Raw genomic sequence first — 21,421 nt, forward strand, 5'->3', positions numbered from 1 at the left:
TGTACTGTGCAATTTCAGTGCACAGTAAAGAACCCCAGGTGGTCGAAATTATTTGGAGCCCTCCACTACGGTGTCTGTAGTCACCTAAGTCGCTTTGTGATGTTAAATCCCATGAAACGAAACCAACTTTGAACTTCTTAATTGCCGTATAGTAAAAGAAGTAGTCGGTAGTCTTAGTCACTCTAATGCCTCCACACATCAAATCAGTGTGGATATTGCTGAGCGACAAGTCATCCTGAGTGGCTCCATGGCATCTGCATTGATGTGTGCAGCAGTCAGCAGTGCAATGTTGCCAGCATGTTGTAGACAAGTCTCCCTTTGTCGGCAATATACTCTGATAGGACCACCGGGGTTGCTACGTGTGGGACAGAGTTCACGTGAGAAAGGAAACATGCCATAGCAGTAAGCTTGTCATGGCTGATGGACAGAAGGCATGAAGTAGTGAGATAAAGGTGGCAAGTGCAACGCAGTGCACTAGCTCCTCATTCTGATTGGGCTTCACTAATTCAGACTTCACATAATTTGAATAAATGAAATGTCCCCATCGAGTTTGAATTATCAAGATTGAACTGTACTGACTTGGGTGACTATTTTTCGTGAAGCACTGCATCTTTAGATGGGAAAGACAAAAACAAATTGGTGGCCGTCTGCTTGTAACAGTGTAAAATAAGTATTGAAGTTCAGTTATACTTCGCAGAAGCTTTGTTGAAGTGGTACCCACCCTGAAAATTTTGTTGGGGAAACTTGTTGCATTGTGTTGTAACGTCAGCTGACACAGGGTCGTAAATATTTTGTTGTGGCGGAAAGTTTTCTGCCACAAGGTTGAACTGTACAACTACCTTGGGTGTGCATCATTGATATGTTTCGAAACTTAGCATCTTTTTAAATAGAGTGCTTGCGACCTTTGCATCTATGTTGGGATTGGTGGTATTGGGATTCGTTGACTATAGCCGCAGCCCGTGATATAGAAGCACTGGTACGAGGACACTGGTGTTCCGTACAGCATTGCAGTTTCTGTTACACCGACACAGACTTGCGCTTGACCCGTAGCTAAGCAGCTAGACGTTGCTTCGTGCACCGGATGAACATTCTAGAGGGGAATGATAACTGTGGGCAGTTGTGCTTAGTGCACGGTGTTTAAGAGCAGTTCTCTTTCTTCTGTCTACTCCTCATAAAATAGTGTATACAGCTTTGACAGAAACTTAGGTGGAGAAAACTACATCTTGGTGTGAGGATTAAACACTGCCCAGGGCAGTCACTCTAATAACTAAGCTAACCAGGATGGCTAGCAGATGGTAGGGTAAATCTGAATTGGTCAACAACTCAAAGCGGGAATGGCGTTAGTCCATTGCTCTGGGAACTGCAGCCATATTGCTGCACTTTGGTGGACACTATTGAGTAATTAATTGCTCCCTTCTTTCAGAGTGATAGTCCTCGTACAGGAGATTCTTCCAAGATAAACAACATTGTAGCTTGTTTTAACAAGAAGCTCTCACTATCTGCCTGCTGTGACCTGACAGTGCTATGTCCACGTGCACCGCAGAGTGGGTGCTTTGGAGAATGTGCCCAGATGGACTGTGTGTGGTCGCTTCCGTGGGGTGTGGAGCTGACTTCTGGAAGTTTTATGCGCATTTGAATTTCCGGACCTGTTTTATTCTTTTAGTTTTTATTTTTTAGCACAGGTGTCTTGTATCGCAGTGCTGTCAAGCACAGTGGTCTGGCTGTGTGCTCCCTGCCTTAGGAACAGAGTGTTCTGTTAAATTTTTGGTGATTTTGGCAATTGGTTATTTTCGCCCTGGAAGACCAGGAGGCACTGCTCGCCATCTCCAAAGAGTCGGCGGAAGCCACTGGAGCCTTGGACTGAGGACCCCACCCACAATCCGCTCCAGCCTCCTTGTTACAAATAAATGTTTATTCTCTCTCTCTTGGCAAAACATATTTACCTTGAAACTTGGAGTACGGTGCATTTGAAAACTGTCAGTGTTGATGATACTGGTGGACCGCATAAAAAAAAAAAGAGAGAGACCCGCCGATTGTTCATCTTGTGCAAGATTTGTTGCAAATGCACGGGGGCTTTTCATGTCTGTTGTTTTCTTCTTTTTTTTTCCCTGTTATCGCAGGTTGACATCAAGTGGGTGTAACCTAATGGACAGCAACCCGTCGACGCCCCAGTCGTTTTTCCACCCGCACTCGCCGGATGCGGGAGCGGGCATCTACCACGATGGTTCCTCCCTCGACCAGGCCATGCAGTAAGTGCGCTTGCTGCCTGCCTGCCTGCCTAGCCCCCTCACACAGCCTCTCTCCTGCTCCCCCTCTCCCACTTGTCTTGAAGCCCTCCCTTTCACAATCCCTGACCATCCTATCCTGTCACCGCCCAACAACTTTTCCCACCTATGCCCCCCTCCCCCTCCCCCCCAAAAGCCCGACCCCGATGCCGCCGAGCATGTGGACCCAAAAGCGGCTGTTCAGCGATGGCATCACTTCTCCCTGACGGTGCTCCACCCATCTGCTGACGAAGAACTGACTGCTGGGAATGTCTGCAATCCTGAAGATCATAGCCGCTCCCGGCTCATCCCGAACATTTAGCTCGCTGGAAGAGTGTGGTTTTTGTGAGCAAGAGAAACAAATGGTCAGAACAGTTGTCGAGCACTTGCATTCCCGTGTGGCCGTCCTACCAACCCATTTTCTTTTCCGACCACTCCAGCTGGGATGTGAAGCTGCAGAAAGTGTTCAAGAGACATGGGCTGTAAGGAAAGTTTCTTTTGCATCTTTTGCTTGTAGGCTGCAAAGAAGTCTGGTTTCTTTGTAGCTACCGGGTCTCCTGCGTGCTGCGTATTTCTGATGTTATACATCACAAAATGCTGTAATGCAAGTGCTGTCGTAGTGGCATTAGTTGACGTTTTTGTTGTATCTCCCATCTTTATTTGTTGCTCATCTCATCATTTTTATGTCATTCCTTAACTTCATTCTTTTGATGCAGCTTTTATTTTATTTTGAGACCTCTTAATTTTTTTTTTTTGGAAATGCTTCTTGAGTGGTTTGTCATCACACCTTGGTTTTGCTTTTTAGACATATGTCATTCTCTTCCGAGCTTTTTTATACTTTATATATCTCGAGTAGTCTGTGTTTTAGCCACAAGATATCTCTACATAATTCCAGCAGTTGCCAGTCCCTGCTTCGCCCCTGTCACCATCATTGCTTCGTATTTGTATGCGGTCTTTGCGTGCTGGTGGACACTTTGCTTTGCTATTTGGCATAGTTACAGTCTAGTGTTCTAGTGTCTGTGCTCTCCTACACCCTTGAGCAGTGGCCTTTGGTGTCTTCCCAGATTAGTTTATTGTAAGTAGGCATAACACACCTCTCTGGCATAACACACAAGCAGTTGTTTTTCCCTGCACCTTAACAGCTTGGGGCTTGATATCTACATAGTTTGATATAGTCGATGCTAGCAGAGGAATTGTGTGCTCACAGATTGGTTACTTAAGATTTTTTGGAATTTTTGGTGCATTCTTGTTGGAAAAGAAGGCTAACAGTAGATTGTGTGTGATTTATCACAGGGAAAAATTATTTTTCAGCATTTGGTCTGTTAAAATATCATGAACATGGCAAGCATGTTGTGACCAAATTGATTTTTCTGTATTGTATATTAGTCCAGCGTGTTTAGGGGAATTCCCAAGGTGAAGTAAATTTGTATTTAAGGAGTGATTACTCATTAGCATCCACCCAAGCCCAGCCATACTGCTAAGGAAAGGAAAGCTATACAGCTTTCACAGAAACTTTGCATTTGAAAAAAGTTTCGTCCTGTTCCCCATGGTTCGAACCCAGGGCCACTACCTGTACGGGGCAGTTACTTTTCCAAGAAGGCTAGCAGATGGCAGAGTGACCAGGGACGAATTTTTCTTCAAATGCAAAGTGTCTGTTTGCTTTGTAGCCATAGGTCTGTGCTTGGGTGGGTAGTAACGAGTAATCATTTCTTTATTACTGTATTGTATGTACTGAATTATCTTTTTATTTTCTTTCTGTGCAACCTGTAAGAAACGCATATGGAAAATCATTTTTGACATTTGACACCTGTTAGCACTATTTTATTTTGTTGTCATTTGTTTTTTTTTTCTGCTCTGTAGTGAGCGCCTTCATTTTTTGTTTTGGGAAGGAATATCTGGTTATTACTCGCACAAGTGCTACAGTGCTGTACTTTTGAACGTGGCAGAAGGTACACGCTTTGCGTGCGCTCCGCGAACTGTTCCCGTTTTCAACGGTTAAGTGTGCTCCTAGATGCTGAGGATGGCTGGATACTCTCCTTAGTGGTTCTGGTGTGTGCAGAGCAGTTTTTTGGAGCCTCGGCTCCGTTTTTAGTGGACTTTTACTGGAGTTCGTGATGGCGGTGACCGAGGCCTAACTCTGGACTACAGTCTACGTGCCGGTGCCTGAATGCTCGGCGTTCAGCATGGCACAGTCGGACGCTCCTGCCAGCTCCCAATCTGGATACAGCTACTTGAGACCGGCGAACACCATGTTATAGGCACAAATTATGCTTCAATCCACCGTCCCGAGAAACGAGTTGGCGAAGACGGCATATCTACAACTTGGGAGCGTCGACGCCCTAGCAAGTGCCACAAGATGGCCTGTGAAGACAGGGCGAGTCGGCCCCGCTTTGCACTGATAATGAGGCCCACACAAAAGTTTAAGGCAAGAAATATTCCTCGCAATGCAATAGCCCAAGCTATAGGAATGATGGCACCGAAAGATGAGCTAGCTGAGCTGGCCACATGTGTCCACGCGTGTCGGCCTCCACGCTAGACAAACCGGCAATACACCGGACCTCACTCTTGCAACCCCTGGCACCGTAAAACACTGGGAAATTTTAGATACTACATGGAACAGTGATAGCTTCCCCATTGCCATCCGTGTCAACAACAAACGGTTTCGAGCCAAGAGGACGTTGCCCTCAATTGACTGGCAGTGCTTTTGTGAATGTCGCAACATTTTAAATGCCATAGCTTCCAACAATTTGTCCTGAGATTACCACAGCTAAAGCGATGGCGACAGAAGAAATAGAATGTAGCGACACAACCACTCATCTCGACAACCACTTGGTCAACCTGTGGAAATGAACTGACCACAAAAATCTACGAAGACCTAGTTCGTCAGCACAGGGCTACGTTACACACCATAACAGGTCTACCATGACATATGCGCATCACGGCTCTAGAGGAAGTGGTGGCCCTTCCTCCTATTCACAAAATTATTGAGGAAGCTGTAACTCGGCACAAAACACGCAGAACATACATGAAACGGACGTGCTTTGGAACGCTGGGACCGCCAACTCTCTGCACCGGTTGATTATGAACGCCGGTCGGCTCTACCCTGGCTTCGTCCACACCTCGGCCGCTACAGACATACGGCTCCACCCAGAGCACAAACGGCGGCATGGCTCCACCTAGCTCGACACATGGCCGCTGATAGAGATCAAGATGAGGAGGACATATACGTAGATGCATCCTTGAAAGATATCAGTGGCATGGCGCAGCCGCGAGAATCTCAATTTCAACGGCTGCTGTACTATTTGTGCAACCGATGGTTGCATAAAGAAGGGGAACTGCTCGCTATGTACGGCGCTCTACTGCAGGTGGAAAACGTCCTGGTCGGCAGTCAGTTGCTACGAACTGACATGTCGCGAAAAATCCGAATACTGTCTGATTCACATGAAGCTGTACGCGAGCTCCACAAACCATTCTCGACACACGCAGTAGCACAGCAGGTTACTTCTATAATCAGAACCCTCTCAACACGCAACGTGCGCATTCACCTCGCGTGTATCCCTGGACACATGGGCGACGACGACGGGAACTAGTCCGCTCACAGCGTGGCTTGGGAGAGTGTCTCGTTCCTTCCTTCGCTGGCATACCCCGCTGTTACCGACGACCCCGCTGATATGTCCAACAACTTTCATTTCATTTCATTTTATTACCTTAAGACCCACGAGGGGTATTACATAAGGGGTGGGTACATATATTTTGGTAAGCAAGTGTTAACACAACGAAACATGATTGGTAACATTATGGGCGAAGTTGGATGAGCATGTGATGGCTGCGATGTCGTTGGGTAGGTCGTTCGTCTGCTGCAGTACGGGAAAAAAATGATGCGGCAAATGTGGTAGTTCGGGCACGAGGTCGGGAAACTTGAAAAGGATGATGAGTGCGATGAGATATGCGGGCTGGTGGGACGATATAGGGTGTGCGACCGAGTGAACTATGGAAAAATTTATAAAACAAGCAAAGGCTGGCAATGCGGCGACGAGATGATAAGGGCATTAGATCGGATTCAGTTTTCAACGCTTACACACTGATGTCGTAAGAATATGATGAATGAATGAATCTGGCTGCTCTGTTTTGGACTGATTCGAGTGCATTTATATGGTAAGCTTGGTGCGGGTTCCAGATGGGTGAGGCATATTCTAATTTTGGTCCGACAAGGGATTTGTACGCTAATAACTTCACATGTTTAGGGGCTTGGCGGAGATGACGTCTTAAAAATCCAAGTGTTTTATTAGCGGATGAAATGATGTTCGTAACGTGTGTGCTCCAGGACAAGTCGCTACTCAAGGTAATGCCTAAGTACTTGTATGATAGAATCGGGTGTACAGGGACGTTAGCTATGATGTATGGGAAATGAAGTGGGTTGCGGCGACGCGTGAAGGACAAGATTTTACATTTTTGAGGGTTAAGTTCCATTAGCCAATTGGCACATTATTCCTGGATGCGGTTAAGGTCGTGTTCAAGAGATGTTTGGTCAGAAGCATTATTAACCTTGCAGTAAATTACACAATCATCGGCGAACATGCGAATATTACTAGATACATGCATTGGTAAATCGTTCATGTAAATTAGAAACAGAAGCGGGCCGAGGACAGACCCTTGCGGGGGGACGCCTGATGTTACTGCGATAGGATAAGAGTTGTGGTTGTTAATGGTGACGTACTGTGAGCGGTTTGTCAAGAATTCTATCCATTTAAAGATATTAGAGGGGAGGTTCAAATATGAAAGTTTTAGTAGTAAGCGTTTGTGAGGAACCTTGTCAAATGATTTTGCATAGTCCAGAAAGATAGCATCGGTCTGTAGGTTAAAGGCAAGATTAGCATGCAGATCATGAATAAAAATGGCCAGCTGCGTTTCGCATGAGAAGCCTTTTCGAAAACCGTGTTGCGCAGGATGAAAAAAGTTGACAGTCGAGGAAGCTCAGGACATTGGAGTAGATGACGTGTTCCATAAGTTTGCAGGGCACGCTGGTAAGGGAAATGAGATGGTAGTTAAGCGGTGAATTTTTTTTACCCGATTTGAAGACTGGAACGACCTTACCGCTTTTCCAATCGCATGGTAGTTGACCTGATAACAGTGGCTGTGAAAAAAGTAAGCATAAAAATTGCGCACAAATATTCTTGTTATTTTTCAAAAGGTTTGAGTTAAAGGGAAGCTGAAGCACTTTTCGAAAAAATTGCAGCATTTTATAGTTTTTACTCTGCTGAAAAAGAATATCGCATTCTAAAGGGGCGGAAATAAATGCAGAAAGGTGTTTTTTGGAAGAAAACGGGCACCAGCGTCTCAGGGCGCCGAGCGAACGCTGCGAATGGCCGGGATCGTCGTGATGTCATCTACGGGGATCTCCGGCCAGCACAGACTGTGTTGCTGCGTAGGTGGTTGCAGCACTTTTATATCGGCGGGTGATGACTGTGGTGATGCGGCTTTTCATTGAGCATCCAGGAATAGAAATCCTGGTAGTGGTGCTGCCGGACAAGATGAAGCGTTGATGTCGGGCGGAAGCAGGAATTGGATGCCGTGATCACAGCAGCTGGGTGCTGCAGTCGACACCTTGGTGGGGGGAAGGACGAGCATAGCAGCGAAGAGCGCGTTGGCAGCGATGGCAAACACCTGCATGACGAATACCAGAGGATTAGTGACTTGTGCGGGAGCACAGCCACCGAGCCCGCTTGGCTGTCCTAATGTGCAGACTAGAGCGTGCCAAAGAGAGGAGCCGTATACAACTTATGGCCGTTACACCACCGGGTTACCTTGCTACCTGAGCTGCTCTCACACGGCATGAGCAGATCTTCATCAGTAAGATCACCGCCGATGCTGCCTACACGCCAAACATCATCCGTAGATGGCTTACCGGCCCTCACTGGCATCAAGGGGGTAATATTGACGGTATGGAGTGTCCGTACTGTAGTTGTATGTGTCGTGCTGACCTGTACCACCTAGTTTAGCATTGTTCAGAGTTCCGCAAGGGACACAACGACCTCGTCGCCAAACATGGTTTTCCCACCGATGGCGATGAATTTCGTGCATTGACCAGAGCTGGAGCGAATGGCGTCTGGGAAGACATTGGCAAATATGCTAAGATAAGTGGCCTTTACAAAGCAGTGTAAAGCGTGGCTAGACCACCCATGCCGTCCCTCCATGTATCAATAGACCCTTACTTTTCCCTTCCTTAACAACCCAACTCCCCAACAAACGGCCTTGAGCCTCCCTTTCTAAATAAGCAGCTCATTCATTCATTTTAGTTGAGGACTTAAAGGATATGAAGGGGTTTTCAGCTGTATCTTTGCTCTTTATTGAGCAGCTAGTGTTGTGACTTTTAACAAAGAAAATGGTGCTATTTCTCTGTATTATTTAATATCAGTCACTGTATATCTCAAAATTTCGACTAGAAAGAGCTTCTGGACAGTATTTTTGTCTTCTATACAGTTATGGTTCAGGAGTCTGGAACGAAATAAAACGTATGCTTGATGTGTTACCTGAAGATTAAAGACATGCTTGAGGCAAATGTCTCTGTGCAGTTTAGTTTGACCCTGTAATTCGTGATGTAGCATTTACAGTACAAGAGTGCAAATGTCATTTGGATAATTTCTAGAGGGTAGAACAGCGGCAAGTCCACTAAATGTTATATGGATCATATTTCAAGTGCAATTCTTGAAGCTTAGTGACAGCATCACCTGCCAGAGTCCAACAAAGGGTGTGCTGAAAGATGACTGAGAGGAAAGCCAATATTTGCAGTGTATGGTTTCAACTGTGTGAAGAAAGACTGAAGACGGAGGAACCACACAGCTGGGTGAAGACTTACAGCTGTATTTTATTAAGCCACATAAGGGGAATTTATAGCGTTCGGGTTATTTTCAGAGATGAAAGAGCTATAAATTCAATTTGTCTGGCTTTATGAAATAAACTTGGGGATCTGCACTCGTCCGTCTGGTACATGTTACTTTCTTTGTCTTTTTTCGCACAATTGAAACCAAGCACTGAAATAAACCAACTTGCCTGAGAAATCTTATTCAAGTATTTTTGCAATGTAACAACCATTTCAATAGGCATACTGTTGAGTGAACAGTTCAGTGAATTGTTGATATCGGACAGTGATTTTCTGCACATACCAGACCTGCCACACAGTCTTAAACTTTGACATTCAGCTTCTGATTTCCGAGTCGTGGTTTTCGTTTTGGCTGCAATACATTAAAACCTCACTGATACGTTCTCAGATCGTAGTTTCCTGGGTCATGTCCTTAAAATCGAGGGCACTAAAAATCTCCCATAGAGCTAGTATTTTTTCTCTGATTTACGTGCCTGGATATCACGATTCGCCGTCTACTACATTTAATATGTCCACAAATAGTTTGTGTCCACAAGTGGATAAGGGCTCGGGGGTGAAGCATCTGAAAACAGCAAAGAGATTTCGGCTATTTTCACTATTACCGTCAACGGGGCAGGCGTGTTGTGAAGTTTCTTCCATTAGAGCGAACAGATGCGGAGTGAATTCTTCCATCACCAGAAAAGGAGCTGTTCAAACCTTTTTTTGCCAAGAAATGAAAATTGTCTTTTTTATGAAGTGAAATTGTCGATAAATGCTATTTTACCTAATTCAGTCGTTACATTTTTAAAAATTTGGGTGGTTTGGATCATCCCCTCTTTAAGGCCTTCGGGCCCTGAGGGTATTTGAATAAATAAATAAATATGTTTTCCTGAATGATAAAAGTTTTTTTTTCTCCTTTTTTTTTTAATACATATCGGTGAGGTGTTACTATGTGTGGATCGAGATCAAATGCACAGGTGCTAATATGCCAATATTTTGGAGTCAGTTAAAAAAAACTCCGCCGAGTTGAAATTAGTTCAGAGGGCTCCAATGCAGCATGCCACATTTTGCTAATGCATAAAAAAATTGTTAATTTCTCTGTCAATTTAATTTTTAGAGCACAGCTCTTAAGCACCCCGTTTCTGAGTTGAGTGGTGTTGAGGTCGTCTCTCGGCGTAATTGAGTGAATGAAGTGCACAACAGAGTATGAAAGGGAGTGAACGTAGAGCCTAGTGGAGGATGAAATAGTGTAGCATGAAGACTGGCTCCACAGCAGCAACTCGAGATGGTGCCAGAGTAGTGCATGCCACTGCTCATTCGCCTGAGGCAAAGCTCAGCAGCGGTGGGTCGCTGTGCGCAATGCCCAAGCCGAAACCCAGAGCTGCCTCCATTCGTCACTGCGTGTTCCATGTGCAGTCGCATATGGTTCAAGTACCGCAGCAGCTGTGCTCGAAAATTAAATGACTGAAAAATGTGATTGTCGGCCTATTTTTTGTTTACACATCTATAATTGTGACTCCATAACAGCCATATACTACGAGTTGAAAGCTTTGGTGGAGGTTACAGGGTCAAATTCTTCTTGTTGACAAGAAGTGAGTGCAAATTGGTACACTGGACTGAACAAGCATCAGGTGGCACAACTGCAGTGAAATACTATAGGTGTGGGGGCTTTTTAACGTACCCAGCAATTAAAGCAGTGCCTTTCTTCCTGCAGGGTACCCCCAAAAAGAGAGTGCTAGTGCCAATACATCAGCCATTATTTAAAGTTATTGTTAAGTGGTACTCAGGTGACATGAACTTGTGCGAGCACATCAATGCAGCATCTGACATTTCTGATAAGCACGGTCAATGCTTTTGATCATTCTTCCGCTCCCCTCATGTGGCAGCATTCCTCAGTAATTCAATTGAATTCAGTAATCTTTCGGGCACTGGCATTTCTCTCAAGGGTTTTAAAAAAGAAGACGACACATGACAATGACAACAGCGAATATTTTCTAAACTCTACATATACTCGCGTATTTAAGAGGTGAGCATATTTTTATATATATTGTACTTGATCATGGTGCTTTCGCCACCAGCTGGAGCATCGTTATTAGGCAAGAAGTGTTGCTTCTTTTCCTCGAGCATTAGAATGTTGTTAAAGATCCATATTATAGATGGACAGGTGTTTGATTTCTATATGAGGCATTTTCAGCTTTTAATGTTAAGCTTCTAGTAGTTGAGCTTGTGTACACAGGCTTTACGTGGCAACATAGATGCGTCACATTTTCCTAGACTGGCCTTCTCCAGGCATGTATATGCTATACTTTCTCCAGGAGAAGCATCGATCTTCAATGTCAGTGAATCACATTTTACTGTTTGTGCCTAAACATTCCAAAAAGAAATTGAGTCACAGGCAGTAAAGAGAGGAAGTTTGGGATATGAATTCTTTTTAACTGGCTCACAAGCAAGGCCAAGTCATTGTGAAAATGTAGTCGTTTGGTTTTGTCTGGAGTTCTACTTGTAGCAGTAATTGTGTGCCTTCAGGTTGACGCCATCGAAGATGCTTCGTGCTTTTTTTTACTTGCTTTTGTTTCTTGGCTCGCTTTTCCTGTCGCAAGGGAATTGGCTGGCATCAGAAGATTGCTTCACTAAAATGGAATATTTTCCGGAATTTGCCCTTGATGTTAGCTTTCCGCACTTCCTGTGCCAAGCAGCTCAATTTCCGCTGCAGAATGATATGTACACCGAGTAAAGCTGAAATTTGGGCGAGTTGGTAAGCATTCATGGTAAGCATCCATTAAGATATGTGCACTCTTTTTAAAAAGTTCACGGGCCTTTTGGTGCATGTCGTGCACAGTTGCTGTGCCCTCAAGTCTATTGCAACCTCAGGCACACCAGTTGCTATTGCTACTCCAAGGCTGTAAAATCGATCACCAAGCACAGCCTGGTGCAGCCATTCATGAGTAGTCTGTGTGTTTTTGACGGGGGGACTAGTGTGGTGTATTTTGTTTTTTCTAGTGGTTGGCTTTGTGTAAGCATCTCTTCACGCCTGAGTGTTCGCCTTAATACTTTAAGCTCTAGTTCTTGTGTTGCAATTTGTCAATATGCATGTACATGCTGCATTCCAATGATTGGTACATTATTGGCAAGAAAAATTTTAAGTGCTGTGAGCATCAATTCTTGTTGTCAATACGTCATGAATTTATTGGTACTTTTCTTCATCTGCTAAGGAATCGTTCGATGGAGTGCATTGGTCCAGGTTTTTTTGCAAGCTGTTAGTCTAATGTGCCATGATTTAGTGTGCTATATATATATATATATATAGAGTTGCAAGTATGTTTCGGTTATCTGATGTGACATTGCATATTTAGTCATTTGGTGCACCCAAGTCATATGTGCTGTCATTATTGTTGTAAGTAGCAGTGTAGAGCTTTCAAGGCTCTCTGGTGTTATATAGTGTTGTAACAAAAAAAAAAGAAGAAAAGATAGAAGCATTGAACACTCATGCTTGAACTGAATGGCTTTTGGATCGTGCAGCTTGACAAAATTGCACTAAGAGATGATGTTATAGCTGATTTCTTGTGACCGAGCTTTTGTGGTGCTGTGATGAGAGACATGCAGAGGGAAGGATCAAGTTTCTCAAAGCAGGTTGCGTCTTTATCCTGGTGCTTGTTGAACAAAGAAAAGTTATTGTTGAACATGGCATGTCTATTATTAGTGGACATTTGTTACAAGAATTCTATACCTTGCAGGATTGTTCCTTGTCTTTTTTTTTTTGTTCGTGATCACAGTCTCCAAGGGCATTGTTTTATACAGTTTGTTGAAGGTGTAGTTGCCTTCCACCTTTTAGTGCACCCTAGATCTATTTTATCACATAAAACTCTTAAGAACCATTCAAGCTGTAAGATTATGTGATTTGCTGTAGAGTACTGTGTGTCCTTCTCTGTGCATAATAAAAAGTAAAGCTCTGAATAGTTGAAAGTAAGTTGTCGAGGAAGTCAGTAGAATTGGAAAGGAAGTGGACAGGTCAGGTGTACTAAAAACGGTTGTTCCTTCCACCTCTCTGCCACACTCTTATCAAGGACATTGGCTCACTGGAGAAAGCGATTTGCTCAAGTTGTATGACAATGTAGAGAAAAGTTTATTTTGTGGTGTCTACATTTCAGCAGCACGTAACCTGCCAGGTGTAGTGGAACTGTGCATTCAGCGTTTTTATGGACCTTGGAATTCGCAGCTTGTTTTGAGCAACTTGACCTCATCTTTTTATATATATATAAATGTATGAGTGATCTTTGATACTGGGTCATCCATATTGAGAGCCTTCCCATAGCCTCTTTCATACAGTTCGGTACCTGCCAAAATGGTCAGAATGATTTCTCATTCTTGTAAACAGGGTTGTAAACAGTGCCGGCCATGGCGGCTGCGTTCTGATAGAGGTGAAAATGCAAAAGGCGCCCATCTGCTGTGTGATGTCAGCTCACATTAAAGAACGCCGTGACGTCTAAATTAATCTGGAAACCTCTGCTACAACATGCCTCATACCCCATGTGTCGGTTTGGGACGGTAAACCCCATAATTTACAATTTGCATTCATGTAGCTAGTCTCATTTGGAAGGTAACAACTTTTATCATCTTTGGTACAAAACAGCAATGACAGATGTACATCATGAATACTTCTCTAGTAGTGACTGGTGTAGAAGCGGTGACGGATTGTTTCAGGCAGCAATTCACAAAGAAGCTATGTAACAAGGCGAATTGAAGTGTGGCTACTGCTTTTCTGCTGCTTTAGAATTTTCGTGCCAACAGAAAATGAAATATTTGTTAAATAAACCAGCTTCAGATGGTTAATCCACAGTGCAAGGGCTGTACCGACCAGCATTGTTTTTTGTCGAGCTTACATCACTGTGCAACTTGCCCTTGCAGCACCTTCTCTGGCCCCTGAATGATTTAGCAGGTGCAGATATGTATGAAGGCTGCGAAGTTCATGTAAACACAAGTCACTCACCTTTATTATAATTCCCAGTATATATTTCTCTGTGCGTATGCTTTCCTCTAATGTTGCTGTTACCTTTATGACCAAGAGTGATGTCTCTGTGACCACAGGTGTTTGTACCTACCTAGCTACGCGTTTTCTTTTTCCTTGACAGCCTTGCACAAGCCGTGCACGTGATGTTCTCTTGCAACCCCCGAAATGCTATCTGTGTGTGTAACACTAGTTGTCAATTGTGCGCAGTGTGTAGTATAAATACATGTGAATTTGCCAAAGCAAAGAGGAGTCACCGTGTCATTTGCTGGTCAGTGCTGTTGCTGCTACTGTTTCCCATGCAATGAGCTGGAGTCTGTTCTCTCCCCCGTTGTACATTTGCTTCTTTTTGTTGTGTTTTTTTTTTTAAAGAGTTTGTTGCAGAGTTGTTTATGCGTGTAGAGCGTTCTTCTTTCTCTCTTCTTGGTGCCACCCACGCTGTAATTCACGTGCCATCATTTACATGCTTTGCTTTTTGGCAAGCCTCTCATGTGTTGACAATAAACAGTTACGTTGGCTCTCTTCTTTGCAAGTAGATCTCAATGATGTACTCATCGTGGGCATTGATTTGGGTTTTGTGGTAGACCTCAATGCCTTCGTTGTGGGGGCTAGCAACACACTGCTGCTGCTACACTGAGGAACCTTGCTGTTTAGGGCTTGAGATTTGATACTCTGCTTACGACTGTTATGTGCAGAGTTTGAAGCTTGGCGATCATGTTTGGAAAGTTCTCTCACACTAGGCTTTGCATGAAATGCCATGCCTAGTGCTAACATTGTTGTTCTCTTTTACGTTTATATATCTGTGCAAGCCGGAACCTGACGCAGCACCTGTCACAGTAGAAAAATGCAGTCAAATATGTCATCCTCAAGATGTTGTCCTTGTGGGGAATTGTTCCTCAAGGCTAGCATGCGATACCTCTCTTCGATAAAGTTGCCTGTTGCAAAACGTGGTGATCTTCCGTGTCAACCCAACAGCATCAGTACCCTGGATGCATGCACACCTCTCCAGAACTTGCTCATCGGAGGAAGAGATTTTTTTTTCCTTCTTGGTGTAATGGCTCCTTTTGACAAATTTAGGCTACAGGAAAGTTGTCCACGGCATCTTTTTGCCCTGTTCCCCGGCAGTGCTGGTCTCCACTGGCCTTGACAAGGAGCAGGCCAGAGTAAAAATGTATGAGCGTTGTGCTTTCCGTCTCTCTCTCTCATTTCTGTGGTCTTCACTTTCTCTTTGTTTTCCTTTCCTACCCCATACTCATACATGTGCATTGCAGAGCAAGCAAGTGTTAGCTGCCACGACTCCCACCTCGTCAGTCATGCCATTCCCATTGGGTAAAGCATAAATGCAATACACGCACATCATATTGCTACCGTAATGCGAATATTTCTGAAGATAGTTTAAGGATCAATATCAGTCGGGACTAATCGCGAGATGCGAAGGAAGTGAGGAGGAGAGGAGGTCAGGTGCTGTCGAGGGTGCAGCGGCAGTCTAAGCCCCTACCCCCCGCCCGCCTAACGCCTGTTCTTCTTGGTTCTTTCTGCCAGGGCGGGGCTGTCGGCAGCGCCTGACCTCGACTACAACCTGTATGACATGGACCTCGCAGATTTGGATGTGCCTGTTGATTTTTCAAGCATCAACGTTAGCGAGCTCGTGACCTACACTACCAAAGCTAACTGAGCTCCCCCTCCTTCTCCTACAGGTGAGCTCAGGAAGATGCCACTCATTCTCTTCTTTTTTTTTCTCTCTCACACACTTGCACTAGTACCGCCAGAATAACCTCTTCTCCCAGTATTCCCCCTCTACCCTCCAGTTACCTCTCCTGACCTGCCTGCTCACATTTGCTTCACAGTAGAGCATTTTAGGATGCTTTTGCGCTAGTATGGTAGCAGTATTTTTTTTTCACCCCTTCCCTCAGTTTAGTTCTGTCTTGAAACAGCTACCGTTGCACCACTTGCTTGCTGCTGCACACACGTGTTCCACCCACTCCTGCTTTCCTCCACTTTTTCTCACCAGCTTTCTATTTTTTTTTTTTTGTGCCACCTTGTCTTCAGTCAATTCGGGCATCCTTTTGGTAAACTGAGCTACACTTGAAACATAGAGGTGTGGCCTGATCAGAACATCGAACTGTCATCTGTTCAAACCGAACAACTTGACATGGACAGAAATTTCTTCATTCATTGAAAATGAAAAGCCTTATTCCTTCTGTCTGGACCGGAGTAAATCCGCCAGTATATGCTCTACATCATTAACCCCATTTTTCAAGCAAATTCCCGAAGTGCCTTGGGCAGAACAGGCTCTGCTGGCTAATAGCTACAAATGGGAAAAGCCTGAGCACTGAATACAAGTTTAACTATTATAGTTGTTTTCCTGGAGGGCTTAAACATGGCTTAGACTACACAAACATGATCCTCCCTGTGCAGTTTTAATATATTTGCAGTCGTTGAGCCTGCACGACATTTTTTAAATGTATGTCCTTGTTGGCAAATATTGAGGTTTGACCATCATAGTGAGTTTCAAGGCTCCTGTACTTGAGCATTACTCATGCAAATGCGGTATAATTCAATATATAAAATAGTAGTGCTTGTAAAGTTCAACTACGTGCCCATGGAATCATGGGGGGGCTGTGCACGCCACTATGTTTACGCATTGTATCCACTGAGTAAAATTGCTTCTTGGAGTCGTCATCAGTGGTTTAATGTCCGCAAACCCAAACAGATTTTATTTGAAGTGTAAATATTGGACATGATTAGGTATGACCAATTCCCACACATATTGATGCAGTAGAGTTCCGCATTGCTCTCTAGACATAGGCTACAAATTGACACAGCCTGTGACACAGCCCATCAATTTTTCTGGTTAGTGTAGTAATTATCTTTCCTGCTATGCTGCCCACTGCATGTTTTGTCCAGAACTTGGACATAGCATAGTCAACCCGCTCTCAGCCTTTCCATGCTATTTTAGCCAAGCTGTTTCAGCAGCCTTTTTCTACTATTTTCAGCAGCTTGTGAGTAGCGGTGTTGTGCACAGTATTTCACTTCAGAGGGCCGTGAACCGGAGGCCATGCTATTGGCAAGTGCTCGTAGGTCTTGAGCTATTAACAAAATGGCTCCACTCCAAAATCTTTGGAGAACTTGCTTCATGGCATGCTTTGAACTCTGTATAATTGAGCAAGATTTAGTGAACGTTATCACGCCATCTTCGGACTTTGATTGTCTGTGTGCCATGTTCTTACGGGGCTGCAGCTTTTGAGAGCTTTGATTAGGGCCTCCAGAGACCACTTTTTTTTTTTTTTCTTGCAAAAAATGTGGCTGTAGCTCTAGCTCACTGCGAACACAAGCAGAAGACTGACAAAAGGTGAACATGCTAAGGCTGAAAGTCGTGGGGTTTGCATACCTAGACTTGCCACGTTTTAGGGTGCAAATTTCTTGTATGAGGAGGACAAAGCTTCTAAATATAAAAAAGTTCTTCATTGATTAGGCTTGTGCGAATAGTGTTTTGGTTCAAAGCAAATATATGAATACTTCTGTCAAGCAAAAAGGTTGAATGGCTCAGTAGGCATTATCAAAATCATGTATTTTTCGAACACGCAAGGCCACTACTTGAAAAAAAAAGGGGAATGCATTGAAGCTGTATTGACTTCCTGCAAAAATGGCCTTCGGAAATTGGGGTAGTTGGCCTACATGTGGAGCCGACATATTTGTGGTGTGTGATCCGTGTCTATGAAACGCCCAAATTCTGATCTTAATTGCGATTGCTTGCAGTCAGAAGTGTGTATTTCAGGTGAGTCAGTTTTAAAACAGCTATGCATGTTACTTATTTTGTTATCAGATGAACCTTCTGCTTCTGTCAAGAGATTGAAGGTGTCTGACATTAAAAGTGCACTAAGGAGGATTCTGAGCTCATCTTTTTACTGCGGGAACTCAATCTGCACGCTCCGAGCATTCTTAAAAACTCTGAATTATTGTCCTACGTGACCGATTTTTTCTATTAAATGGAATTAAGTGTCCAGGCTTCTGCCTTTTTTTTAACTTGCCTCCAAAGAGAGGAGGAGTCGGCCAACGCTTGGGGTGCCTTTCAGCCAGCCGCATGGTGGTTTGCCGCTGTGCCATTGGTGAAGTGGTACGTAGCGATCGGCGAAAGCAGAGTGTCCACATGTCTTTTTATTTTCATGAGCCTAATTTGCAGCTATGTAGTCTGCAACTGAAACTATTTATGCGCGGAAAACTTAAGACAAAATAAAAGGAGGAGTCAGCCAACGCTTGGAGTGCCTTTCAGCCAGTCCCGTGGCGGCTTCGCTTTCGCTTTTATTTTGTTTTTTAGGTTTCTGTCAACGAATTGTTTCAGTCGCAGACAAGTTAGCCGCAAATTAGGCCCACGGAAATAAAAATACCACATGCGTTGACTCTGATTTACATATCACTCAGCTGATGGCAGAGCGGTAAGCTGCCGTGCGACTGGCTGAAAGGAACTGCACACGTTGGCTGACTCCTCTTTCCAGAGGTGAGTTAAAAAAGGTGGGAGCTGGGGCATTTAATTCGATTTATAGGGAAATCAGCCACACAGGACAATAATTCCAGGTTTCTAAGAATGCTTGGAGAGTGTAGATCGAGTTTACGCGGTAAAAAGACGATTTCAGATTCCTCTTCAGTGCGCCCTTAACATATCACTCATCTTATATGTTCACTAAGGTTCACTAATGCTCGCTAGCTTTTGATGGGTCAGCAGCAACTTGTGGCAGGTCAGCAACCTTGAAACTGTGAAGATGCACCCAAGGTCAATAGTTAGAAGCAGTAATTAAAAAAAATGTGCATGTGATGTGGGTGGAGCCTTCACAGCCATTCTAGGTGTGGATGTAGTGTGTGGTGCATAGATGCATGAAATTAGAATTTTTTGTACTTGAATGTCTCTCTTTTTGAATATAGCTGAAAGCATGGTACCACTAGGTGCCGCATGGATTGGAGGATTTGCCAGTAGGCAACCTACCCGCCGCGGTGGCTCGGCTACTGAGCCAGAGTACTCGGGTAGGACCCCGATTGTGGCGGCCGCGTTTCGATGGAGGCGAAACGCAAAGGTGCCCGTGTGCTGTGCAATGTCAGTGCATGTTGAAGATTGCTAGGTGGTCAAAATTATGCCGGAGCCCTCCACTACTGCACCTCATTCTCTTTGTTCTTTCACTCCCACCTTCGTCCCTTCCCTTATGGGGCAGTTCAGGTGTCCATAGAGATATGCAGATAATTACTGTGCCATTTTCTTTCCTCAAAAACCAATTTTCATTTTCATTTGCATTGGTTACAAAATTTGAACCTAATAAATTGGTACAAGACCTGAATGTAGTGAATATAACATTGGCACGCGTACACTCACACTACCAAACACACTGGCCCCAAGAGCAGCCTCTCGGAAAAGATGTGAGGCGATGTACATTAAAAATCTTTACCAAAAACGCAGTTGGTGAGCCAGCCTTCGTGAAAGCTAGGGCTAACAAACTGCTGGGGATTTTGAAACAAACGATGTGGTCATGCTACTACTATAAATGCGAACGCATCACTTTGCTGATGCAGATGTCGCTGTGTACCTTCCCTTTTAGGGTTATAACAGTCAAGAAAGTGACAGAAATTTAAAAAAAAAGTAAGAGAAAAGAAAGGAATGATGAAGACCTACACCATTACATACTCTACAAGATAGTAGGTTTATCACAAAAGAGATGCAAACACACACAAAAAGTACACACAATGGAGTAAACGTCAGGGTCAATAAAATTGCAAAAGCCCTAGGTTAGGAAATGAACAGCCAGTGTAACAACTATTAAAATGCAGTAAGAGATGTTAAATTGTACATAGTCATCCACAGGAATTCCTACAGGTATCTGTACAGGTGTGGACAAGTAAATGGGCAGCTGCGGTGGCTCAGTAGTTATGGCTCTCGGCTGCTCACCCGAAAGGCGTGGGTTCGATCCCGGCCGCGGCAGTCGAAATTCTAGAGACCTGTGTACTGTGCGATGTCAGTGCACGTTAAAGAACCCCAAGCGGTTGAAATTTCCGGAGCCCTTCACTACGGCGTCCCTCATAGCCTGAGTCGCTTTGGGATGTTAAACCCCATAAACCAAACGAACTAAACGGAGCACGTTATTGCCTTCTAGCCCTGTTAATGCATTACATAATTGATTTTGGGAGGTATTGGTGTGTGCATGCATGTGGTGATCCCTGTTGCAGTTTCTCATGGACAAACAATTTTCTTCATTTCTGTTAGAAAAGGTATTACACTTAAAACAAGTTACCAGGCTCCTTTTACTAAGGTTCGCACCTGTACAAGTTTGCTGTTATTAACACAACTGAGACAAAGAAGAACAGAGGGAGGAATCCGGAAGGACAGTTTGAAAAGAACCAATACGACCACATCCAATATATCGCTGCACCAAACACAGTTGTGTTGAATCATTGTGCTTGCTCGTAGATGACGTTATCACAGTATCTCAAGGTGACCATCTAGTTTGGGGTCATATCTGCAACCTTACTGATATTTAAAGGTTCTCAAGCTCTTGGCGCAGCTGTCAGACATCGCAAAATGGCCATTTCTTTTACTGGGCTGTTTCAAGTGACTGTGTTCTGAGAGGAAGCACTTGCATCCTCTTGGGTCTTGACAAAAATTCTTATTCAGCAAATGGGATGGGCTGCCACAAATACATCCGAATGAACTGTGGCCACACCATTTGGTTATAGCGAAAGAGGAGGCGCCACAAACTTTCTGCTGGAGTCAAAAAACTCACTTCCAGCAAGTGTGGATACCAAAGAGCGGCTCTCGTCCTCCATGACACCACCATGGAGAGAAAATGGGAACCCCAAAAAAAGCAGTAAAAAAGGTGGCATTGAAATTGCATACAACCGCTGGCCAAGCATCCGCCAATGGCCTGCAATTCAATCGCTTCATCTGTGCTGGTTGGGCAAAGTGTCCAAAGTAGGAGAAACGCGGTGGGCATGAGACAGGGGCAGCATCGAAAGCAAAGTTACTCTGCGCACGGTCGAGGATCTTTCAACGGGAGTGATTTAAAAGTTGGCGTGCCTTGCTGGAACAGTTGGTCACGTGGTATGCGACTCCTGCTCTGTCAACTGTCGACCTTTTCTGCTATGTGCAGACGGCGCGTAGACAAGAAACAATGCAGTCGATACATTGTGCCAACATGCGCTATGTTACCTGCATCGCTGCATGGGACCAGGAACGGCATATGATGCTGTTGAAAGCCCAGGGGATCAGATTTGCATGGATTTCTTTCAACGCATTTTTGATGCACAGCTAGG

At 44.3% G+C, this 21,421-nt stretch overlaps 1 protein-coding gene across 7 annotated transcripts in view; it reads left to right on the forward strand.

The window, feature by feature from the left end:
* Stat92E (Signal transducer and transcription activator Stat92E) overlaps positions 1–21,421 on the forward strand; it is a 177,660-nt gene that overhangs the window by 148,168 nt on the left and 8,071 nt on the right. For 4 of the 7 annotated variants that reach the window (XM_077669357.1, XM_077669355.1, XM_077669354.1 and 1 more), the window contains exons 18-19: positions 2,121–2,249; positions 15,671–15,825. In XM_077669357.1, coding sequence (XP_077525483.1) covers positions 2,121–2,249; positions 15,671–15,803 — 262 coding nt within the window. In that variant the 3' untranslated portion in view covers positions 15,804–15,825. Of the gene's footprint in view, positions 1–2,120; positions 2,258–2,332; positions 2,625–15,670; positions 15,826–21,421 lie in introns of those variants that run through there. The other 3 variants (XM_077669359.1, XM_077669360.1, XM_077669361.1) reach the window with 3 other exon arrangements.

The sequence above is a fragment of the Amblyomma americanum genome, chromosome 6 (assembly GCF_052857255.1).
Source record: "Amblyomma americanum isolate KBUSLIRL-KWMA chromosome 6, ASM5285725v1, whole genome shotgun sequence".
Taxonomy (NCBI): Eukaryota; Metazoa; Arthropoda; class Arachnida; order Ixodida; family Ixodidae; genus Amblyomma; species Amblyomma americanum.